The sequence below is a fragment of the Helianthus annuus genome, chromosome 17, assembly GCF_002127325.2.
Source record: "Helianthus annuus cultivar XRQ/B chromosome 17, HanXRQr2.0-SUNRISE, whole genome shotgun sequence".
Taxonomy (NCBI): Eukaryota; Viridiplantae; Streptophyta; class Magnoliopsida; order Asterales; family Asteraceae; genus Helianthus; species Helianthus annuus.
The window spans coordinates 106,378,499-106,389,015 of record NC_035449.2 but is presented as its reverse complement, the minus strand read 5'-3'; the positions used below and the strand labels follow the sequence as shown (position 1 = coordinate 106,389,015).

At 40.6% G+C, this 10,517-nt stretch overlaps 2 protein-coding genes across 2 annotated transcripts; one reads left to right on the top strand and one right to left on the bottom strand.

The window, feature by feature from the left end:
- Positions 1–806: 806 nt before the first annotated feature.
- On the top strand, positions 807–6,084 carry LOC110924765. Its single transcript, XM_022168757.1, has 4 exons — positions 807–1,421; positions 1,495–2,416; positions 2,523–3,535; positions 3,625–6,084. Exons 1-4 carry the CDS (start codon positions 807–809, stop codon positions 6,082–6,084), a joined length of 5,010 nt encoding a protein of 1,669 aa, XP_022024449.1.
- Positions 6,085–9,581: 3,497 nt separating this feature from the next.
- On the bottom strand, positions 9,582–10,517 carry LOC110924767. The gene has a single exon (XM_022168758.1). The coding sequence runs from the start codon at positions 10,515–10,517 to the stop codon at positions 9,582–9,584; it is 936 nt and encodes a 311-aa protein (XP_022024450.1).

Genomic DNA, 10,517 nt, shown 5'->3' with positions numbered 1-10,517 from the left:
CACATGTGAAAATAGGTACGTCAGCATAAAAATGCCGGCGAGTACATAGGTTTTGTATGAGTTTCAGATTGATGGCTAGTTTGCATGCTGCAATACTTATTTAAAAACCCTGTTTTGAAAAGTATAGTATTGCGACATAATTAACCAACTCAAATCAAATTGGTTACAGTTTATAAAATCTCGTAGCCATGATTCTTAACTCCAAAACATTTGTTTAATTAAATCCACATTTGTAAATCGTTTTTGGAATAAAAACTCGAATAGTATAATATATTGTTGGAAAAACCTTATATTACAACTTTGTTTTGTTTACCATTGCCCAAGTGATCTAGATAACGCAACGATATATAATGTATTAAAAGCACTTATATATAGACCCTATGCTCTCTCTCCTATAGGCGATTTTTCTTGCTTCATCATGAATCCTATGTTTTTCTTCGTAATCTTGTGTATAACAGTCTGTGATTAGAGAATTGTTCTTGCGATTCTTTATAACGAACTCGTTAGCACTAGGGATCGATTTAGAACTAGGGTTTTTTTCGTTTTTCTTTAATCGCCGCTCTAGGATTGCTTCAAGAACCCTGATTTATTAAACTGGTAGTCGTTGATTGCGGTTAACTGAGATTAATTTAGCTAGATTGATGCTCAGGTTTAATCGATTAAGGATTCAGGTTTCAATCTAGGGTTTATAGGATTAGGGTTTTGCGTTTCTTGTCTTCGTTGTTGGTTGCGGCATTAGGGTTTTTGGTTTTCGGGTGCATGTTTGTTTTTTCTTCTGATTTTACGTGAGAGTTGTTATTTTTGCTATGGATGGTCGTCATAAATCTGGTGACACTGCCGCTAGTGTCATGCATGATCGGGGTAAGCCGCCTAACTTGCCTAAGGATATTTCCGATAAATCGTTGAACTTCGATGGAGCTGATTACTTGAATGAGCCTGTGGTGGAGGAGATGTCTACACCTGGTACAACACCAATTCGTGGGATCGGATTACGTGTAACTAATATTGAAGGTAACCCGCTGCTTCCGAGAAGAGGTATATATTCTACGACGAATACTTTGATATTGGATGGTTTAATGAGTATTTCAACACCGGTGGACAACTTGTTCGCTGCTGGAGAGTCGTCGTCGATGGCTAATAAGGGTGATAAGGCTGGTAAGGGGATAGAGTCTATGCAGGGTTCGGATTCTAATCAGAATGGTGGGGAAAAGGGTGCGAATATGATGTCATATGCTGAGTCGGTTTTGGCGTCCAAGTCAAGGAAAATTAATTTTAGAAATCTAGCCAGCCCAGTTATGCATGAGGGATGTGACGTTGTTCTTCCTCGGGAATCTGTTCGTGCAGTGCAGCATAAGTTAGCTAACACTTTATATGGTTATTTCTTGGGAGACCGAGTGGCGTTCCCGGTTGTGGAGTATTTTGTTCGTAATAACTGGAAGAAATTTGGGTTACAAAAAAACCATGATGAATGCGAATGACTTTTTCTTTTTTCAGTTCTCCAACGAAACTGGCATGCTGGATGCGTTAAAAGGAGGCCCGTGGATCATCCGGTCTCAACCGTTGTTTCTTTGTGAATGGAGTCCGACTGTTAAGTTGGAGAAAAAGGAGGTTAAAAAGGTTCAGGTATGGGTTAAAATTCATGACATCCCAATTGCGGCGTATACAGAAGATGGGCTGAGTATGATTGCCACAACAATTGGTGAACCGAAACTTCTGGATTCGTATACTACTTCCATGTGTATGGACATGTGGGGCCGAAGTAGTTATGCTAGAGCTTTAATCGAGGTGTCTGCTGATAATGAGTTACGTGAGGAAATCACTTTGGCCATTCCTGAACTTGAGGGGGAGGGTTTCGTCAAAGAAACTATGTATGTTGAATATGAATGGTTCCCGAGTAGGTGTTCTAAATGCTGTGTTTTTGGCCACTCGCTTGATAATTGTCCTCAAACCCCTAAAAAACCTGCCAATGTTAAGAAGCCTGCTAATGTTAAGAGGGGGGAGCAGAACGATAAGGGTCAAGTGCATGAGAATCGCTATGCTAAGAAGTATCCGGTTGTTGATGAAGATGGGTACCAAGGGGTTCCAACTAGGAAAGTTGCTCGCAAACAGGGTTTCCAAGTTAATAAACAAAAACAGAAATTTGAATATAGACCGGTGACTGCAAAACCGAATGGGGAGGTGAAAAAGGATGCTTCTTCGAGAGCTACGGATGTAAGGTCGAGTAATCCGTTTGATGTTCTTAACGAAGTGGAAGATGTTGCAGGAACTAGTGGCACAAAGCCGGGGGTAAACAATGATGAGTCCGATGAAGATGAGGTGATTGAGAATGATGTTGATATGGACGGGTTTTTAAAGGAGGGTACTCGTAAGACTATAAGTAAAGGGGCAAGCACTCCTTCTCCGACAGTTAATGATGGTTAGTATAGCATCTTGGAATATAAGGGGGTTGAACCGCCCGCTTAAACAAAAAGAGGTTCGGCAGGCTGTCAAAGATTTTAATTTAAGTTTGTGTGCTATATTAGAATCTCATGTGGATGTTGGTAATTTGGGTAAGGTGTGCAAGTCAGTTTTTCGTTCGTGGGAGTGGACTTCAAACGGTGGTTGTTGTGACAAAGGCACGAGAATTATCATTGGATGGAACCCGGATGTTTTTGATGTCATGATTTTGTCTCAATCTCCTCAGGTTATGCATCTTCAGCTTGTGTTTAAATTGGATAAAAGAATGATTTTTTGTTCTATTATCTATGCTGCTAATTATTATGTTGCCCGTAAAGAGTTGTGGCATAATCTCTCAGTGCATAAAGCCCTTGTCAATGATAAACCTTGGTGCATTATGGGTGATTTCAACTCGGATCTTAACATTGAAGAAAACTCTATGGGAACGTCATCGATTTCTATTGGTATGAGAGATTTTCAGGAATGTGTGGATAATATTGAGGTTGTTGATATCAACCGAATGGGGATCCATTTTACATGGACTCAAAAACCAAAGAATGGGGTAGGTTTACTAAAGAAGCTTGATCGAGTGATGGGAAATACAACGTTTATAGCGGATTTCCCTAATTCAGTTGCCATGTTCAAGCCGTATAGGTTATCGGATCACTGCCCGTGCATTCTATCCTTCCCGGATGCTGGTATGTTGAAGCCTAGGTCGTTCAAGTTTGCTAATTTTCTGGTTTTTAAACCTGAGTTTTCTGATATTGTTAAAGATAAATGGGAGACGTCTGTGAATGGTGTTCATCAATTTAGGGTGGTAAAAAAACTCCGGCTTCTGAAACACCCGTTGCGCTCCTTGCTTTTCAAGCAAGGCAATCTGCATAAAAAAGTTGAAAAGCTGCGTGTGGAGCTGGATTCTATTCAGCTGCTTATTGATCGGGATCCAACGAATGCGGATTTACGAGTCTTTGAGAGTTCAATCAGTAGTCAGCTTCAAGAGGCTTCGTTAGATGAGGAACGGTTTCTGAAACAAAAGTCAAAAGTTGATTGGTTGAGTGCGGGGGATATGAACTCGGCATTTTTTCATTCATCGCTGAAGGTTAGAAATCATGTTAGTCGGATTGAGGGGATCAAAGATTCGGCTGGCAATCTGTTTGAAGGAGAGAACGTTTTTCAACCGTTGTTCAGCATTACGAGAAATTTTTTGGATCTCAAGGCGATATTTCTCTTACTCCGGCTCCGGATTTATTCTCCAAAGTCCTTGATCCTCAGGTTGCTACTCATATGATTCGACAAATTACGGTGGAAGAGGTGAAAAAGGCCATATTTTCTATTGGTATCGATAAAGCGCCTGGTCCGGATGGGTATACAGCAGCATTTTTTAAAAGTGCCTGGCCTATTGTTGGTAATGATATTACTAGTGCTATTGTTGATTTTTTTGAAACAGGAAACCTTCTTCGGGAATTGAATCACACGAATATTGTGCTCATTCCGAAAATTCCTACTCCGTCAGCTGTTACTAACTACCGTCCAATTGCGTGCTGTAATGTGTTATACAAATGTATCAGTAAAATTGTGGCGGACAGAATAAAAGTTGCTCTAAATGATATCGTTAGCATTAATCAATCAGCGTTTGTGCCAGGACGAAGAATATCGGATAATATTATGCTGACTCAAGAATTAATGCATAATTACCATAGACATTCGGGCCTTCCAAGGTGTGCTTTTAAGGTTGACATCCAGAAAGCTTATGACACGGTTGACTGGGGTTTTCTAAAAAATGCTTTGCTTGGTTTTGGGTTTCATCGGAAGATGGTTGATTGGATAATGGTGTGTGTCTCGACGGCCTCTTTTTCTATATGTGTCAATGGGACAGTGCATGGCTTCTTTAAGGGCAAACGAGGGTTACGGCAAGGGGACCCAATTTCTCCTTACCTCTTCACTTTGGTTATGGAGGTTCTAACTTCCATTCTGCATCATGCTGTTCGTATCGATTCTTCTTTTAGATTTCATAATAAATGCGAAAAACAGCAGATTATCAATCTTTGTTTTGCCGATGATTTGTTTCTGTTTGCTAGAGGTGAAGTCAACTCAGCTCGGTGCATTATGACATCCCTCGCAAAGTTCACTAAGATGTCGGGGTTAGTGCCTAGTAATCCAAAACGCACCATTTTCTTTTGTAATGTTACCAACCATGTAAAAGAGTCTATTCTGGAGCTTATGCCTTTTGTGGAAGGAAAACTGCCGGTCAGATATTTAGGGGTCCCATTGATCTCTTCTAGGCTTGGTTATAATGATTGTCGAGTGCTTGTGGAAAGACTAGAGAAACGTATAACACATTGGAGGAACAAGTTACTCTCTTTTGCGGGTCGGCTTCAGCTTATTGTTTCGGTTCTATCTTCCATGCACATCTATTGGTCTTCTGTGTTTATGTTACCGGCTAGGATCATTAATGAGCTTGAAGCTTGTATGCGTAACTTCTTATGGTCCCAAGAGAGCTCGTATTCTAAAGGCAAAGCTAAGGTTTCTTGGAAGGCTGTTTGCACGCCAAAATATGAAGGAGGTTTGGGCATTAGACGCATTGGGGATATGAACAAGGCTCTTATGTCTAATCACATTTGGAGCATTGTTTCGAAACGGGAGTCACTATGGGTTGAATGGGTGTATAGCTACCGTCTTAAAGGCAAGAGTTTCTGGGTGTGTAAAACCCCTTCTAATTGCTGTTGGTCTTGGAGAAAATTGGCTCAGCTGAGGCCGCTCATCAGAAATCATATATGGTCGGAGGTGGGAAATGGTATTAAAACTTCTGCTTGGTTCGACTATTGGAGTGATATAGGTCCGCTCGGTAACTTTATTTCGCCGAGAAACATTTCGGATGCTGATTTCATGATGGACGATACTGTGGCTAACATTTATTCGAATGGTTCTTGGTCTTGGCCTATGTCATGGAGAGATTTATTTCCGGTTCTTATCCAATTGGATCAGCTTCATTTGGATCCGTCAAAACCTGATAGACTGCTATGGAGAGATGGCACCAATAAATCTGAGTTTTCTTCTTCGGGTGTTTGGCATTCAATTCGGCACAAAGATCCAGAAGTTAATTGGTGCAACATTGTTTGGTTCTCGCAATGTATTCCCAGGCATGCGTTTATGATGTGGTTGGTAATGAAAGGTAAACTCTTGACACAAGATAAAATTTTAAATTGGGAGTTGTCGTGGAGGAAGAATATGAATATGATGTGTTGCCTGTTATGCTACAAAAACGTTGACTCTCATGCACATTTATTCTTTGAATGCGAGTTCTCGTCTCAAGTGTGGCTGATTATTCGAAACAAGGCGGGTATGGCTACGGTCAGGCCGATATGGGCTGATATTGTTGATTGGTTGTTGGCTCGAGCTCGATCTAAAGCGGCTGGGTTTTTTGTTGCGAAAATTATGGTGGCTGTTGCCTTATATTTCGTTTGGCAAGAAAGAAATGCTAGACTTTTCAAAAATCAACTGAGGCCTCCGGAGAAAATCGGTGAAATTATATTATCAACGGTTAGGTACAAGCTGATGGGAGCCAAGCTCAAGACTACTGCCAGAGTGCGAAGATTGTTGGAGGATTGGGAAATTCATAAGGGAAACGTGGACGATGATGGTGGCTGATTAGTTTTCTTGTTTATATAGCTTTATTCTAGATGTTAGTCTAGTGGTACTATATTTGTTGGTTTTTGTCGTTTTGGCTGTTTTCCATTGTTTTTGCTTTCATGGGGCATGTCCCATGATTGAACTAGTGTGGACTCTCTACACTACTTGGTTTTATTGTTTGTGAATATATAGAATCACCGGGGTAACCCTTTACCCAAAAAAAAGCACTTATATATAGGAAGTACCAGCGGCGTATCCACCATGCTTTTAACACATTATACCCGCCCCGTTACCTAATCACTTCCCTAACCCAACGGTTCAAACAGGTTTCAACGGTTCATGTCAATCAATGGTTACAAACAGTTCACATAGTCACATAGTCACAAACGGTTCATATAATCAACGGTTACAACGGTTCAGAGTGTAAAACAATGTGTCCATATGCTGGATGAGCATATGCGACAAAATGTAATATACGGAAATCAATATGCTAGCATGTTAGGTGAACATACATAGCAAAACGTAATAAAATCATGTACTAATAGTGTACTATTGAACATAGTAAGTATATGATATAAAAACATAGGAAACATGAAAGTATTTTTTTGGGTAAAGGGTTACCCCGGTGAATTTTATAAAAGAAACAATCAGTACAAAGGTGTGTCAGTGTAACACACCAACTAGACTTGACATACCAAGCCTAGGAAAACAAGAACCACAACCCAACAAAAACAACCAGTCTAAAAACACACAACTCAAAACAACCAAGACCACCCAACCGAAAAAACAAAACAGAATTTAGACTCTAGCCCGGGTCCGCTCCATTATCTTCAATCTTCCATCTCTTGAAAATCCTTTGTTTAGCCGAAGCAAGCCGAAATCTGAATCCCATGAGCTTCAACTGAACTGAACATTTAATAACCTCAGCCACTTGTTCAAACGTTCTTTTGTTGTTCTTGAAAAGCCTGTTATTCCGCTCTTGCCATATATAATAAGCCGAAGAAGCAATCAATAGTTTGCACACAATATGATCCGCGTTCTTGGATTTAGCATGTTGCTCCACCCAAGAAACGACCGACGACCATGTATCATCAACATTACCCAAACTAACCAGCTTCTTGACTTCATTCCATGTCTTAGCCGCGAAAGAACATCGGAAAAAAAGATGATCCCGAGTATCTCTATCATGATTACACAGCGGACAACACATCAAATTCCAATTGGTATGACTACCCGCTTCCCATACAGTCAATCTATCCTGCGTTTTGAGTTTGTTTCTAAATGCCAACCATAGATGAAAGGAATGCCGAGGGATACATTGCGTAACCATATCAGCCCATAACACCTGCTCTTCCCGATTCCGAATTGTATTCCAAACACAAGCCGATTGAAAGTCTTGTGTCTTGCCTTCCACATCTTTCCAAACCAGTGTATCCTCGCCATTAGGAGCAATAGGAGGAACCGCTATTGTGATTAAGACTGGAAAAAGATCAAGCCAAGCTTGAGGCCATCTCCAGTTACCTTCCTGATCAATCATATCTGCAACTGTTGACCTTAGCGAAAATCCAGCATTTGCTATGCTTCTAGGAGAGATAAAGGAAATAAGAGGGCTACTTGCACACCACATGTCGCTCCATACATTAGTTTGGGCACCGCTTTTGATTGACGACCATATGTGAGGACGAATGATGTTACGGATGGATAATAATTTACGCCACCCCCAACTCATACTCCCTCTACTCGGCACTTCCCAGAAATTCCGACCTCTAAGCTTATAATCGTGAATCCATTTCACCCAAATAGATTCCCTGTTGGTAAGAATACTCCAAATATGCTTAGCCATTAGCGATTTGTTAACATCGGCAATACTTCTAATACCCAAACCTCCTTCCTGTTTAGGCAAACACACATGTTTCCACGCTACTTTAGCACGGATTCTGCCATCCGAACCTGCATTCCAAAGAAACCTTCGAATCTTCTTTTCAAGATCACTAATAACACGAGCAGGCATTATGAAAACCGAAGCCCAATAGATGTGCATGCAAGAAAGAACCGAATTAATCAGCTGTAACCGCCCAGCAAACGACAAAGACTTAGAAACCCAATTAACAATCTTTTTTTCCATTCGCTCAATAAGAATCCTGCAATCATTATAAACAAGTCTCGACGAGATAAGAGGAACCCCCAAATACCGAACCGGAAGGGTACCTTCTTGAAAAGGCATAATATCGAGAATTGCTTGCTTTATCGACTGAGAGACATTGCAAAAAAAATACTGTACTCTTAGCTGGACTAGGAACGAGACCGGACATCTTGGTAAAACTCTCCAGCGCCTCCTTAATCTTCTTGACCGAGACCACATCACCATGAACAAAAATAAATAAATCATCCGCAAAAGACACATTAATTATTTTTTCTTTAGCACAGTGAGCATGAAACTTGAACGGACTGATAGCAGCTCTACGAAGCAGCAACGTTAAAACCTCCATCACCAAAGTAAACAAATAGGGGGATAACGGATCCCCTTGCCTTAGCCCACGTTTACCCTTGAAAAAACCATGCAAATTACCATTGATACTCAGAGAATATGACACTGTGGATACACATGTCATGATCCACTTGACCATGCTGGAGCGAAAACCGAACCTAACCAGAATACCCTCCAAGAACTTCCAATTGACTGTATCATAAGCTTTCTGAATATCGATTTTAAAAGCACACCTAGCCGGCCCCCTATTAAGATGATAATTGTGCATGAGCTCCTGAGTAAGAAGAATATTATCCGAGATCCTCTGCCCTGGCACAAAGGCCGATTGGTTAATGCTGACAAGATACCCCAAGCTGCCTTTCAACCGATCTGAAATAACCTTGCTAATACATTTATATAAAACATTGCAGCAAGAAATCGGTCTATAATCCAAAACCGAGTCCGGAATGTCTTTTTTTGGCAATAAAGCAAGGATAGTGTGATTAATCTGATTCAGAAGTTTACCATTCTCGAAAAATTGAAGAACCGCATCCGTCACTTCTTTTCCGACTATATCCCACGTTTTTTTGAAAAAAACCGAAGTATACCCATCAGGCCCTGGCGCTTTGTCATCTCCAATACTGAACATGGCGGTCTTGACCTCCTCTCGAGTAATCGGACGAATCATATTCTCGGCCACCTCATTACTAAGAACATTAGGGTATAAGTTATCTAGATTGGCGTCTTCCACATGAGCCTCCGATCCCAAAAAGTTTGTATAATGCAGCACCATAGCATCTACAACCGCCTCGCCTTCATGTCTCGTACTCGAAGTATCCACAACACTATAAATTTTGGCTCTAGCATTCTTTGATTTCACAATGTTATGAAAAAATTTCGTATTCGAGTCACCCGCACATAACCATTCAACCTTCGATTTCTGTTTTAAAAAACATTCTTCATCGTACGCGGCTTGTTGAAATTCTTTCAAGCATTGAGTTTCTAAAAAGCGTAACTGACCATCCAAAGGATTTCGATCCACTTGAGTCTACAAATCATCCAGCTTTTTACGCAAATCATTAACCTTGACATGCAAATTACCTTGATCGAAAAGAATTTTCCTCGGCTTTGGCTTTAAATTTTGCAACTTCTTAACAACCGAAAACATAGTGACCCCCTCAATTCGATTCATCCATTCAAGCTTAACCGTTTCCTTGAATTCCAGTTTAGAGGCTATAAAATTCGGAAACTTGAATGGTTTTGGCCGACTCCCATTGGTGCCCAGACCTTTCAAGATACAAGGAGCGTGATCCGAAACTCTAAACGGATGAAATAACGCATAAGCATAAGGAAACTGGTCCAAAAAAACCACATTCCCCATTATACGATCAATCTTTTTCAAGAGACCTACACCACTCTTTGGTTTTTGGTTCCATGTATACTGCAAACCGTGAGCATTAACATCCATCAATTCAGCTTGATGGATACAATCGTTGAACTCCCGCATGCCAATAGATTGAGCCGAAGTACCATATAACGCATCTTCAATGTTTAAAGCAGCATTAAAATCTCCCATAACAATCCATGGCTTATCATGACACAACGCTTTGTGCTTACATAAATCGTTCCAGAGCACTCTCCGATCTTTATATTTATTTTCCGCATACACAAAAGAACAAAACAGGACTTTTTTACTATCTTTAAAGATCACCTGAGTGTGAATAACCTGATCAGTTTGAGCAATAACCATCACATCCAAATACTCCGCGTTCCAGCCTAAAATTATTCTCGTCCCACGACTACACAAACTACCATTAGAAGTCAAACTCCAATTGCGAAAAACAAACTTACACACTTTACGCAAGTTACTAACGTCCACATGCGATTCAAGAATGGCACACAACTGTAAATTATTTTGAGCCACAAGATTGCGAACCTCACTTTGTTTCAGGGAACGGTTCAATCCCCTTACATTCCAAGACAT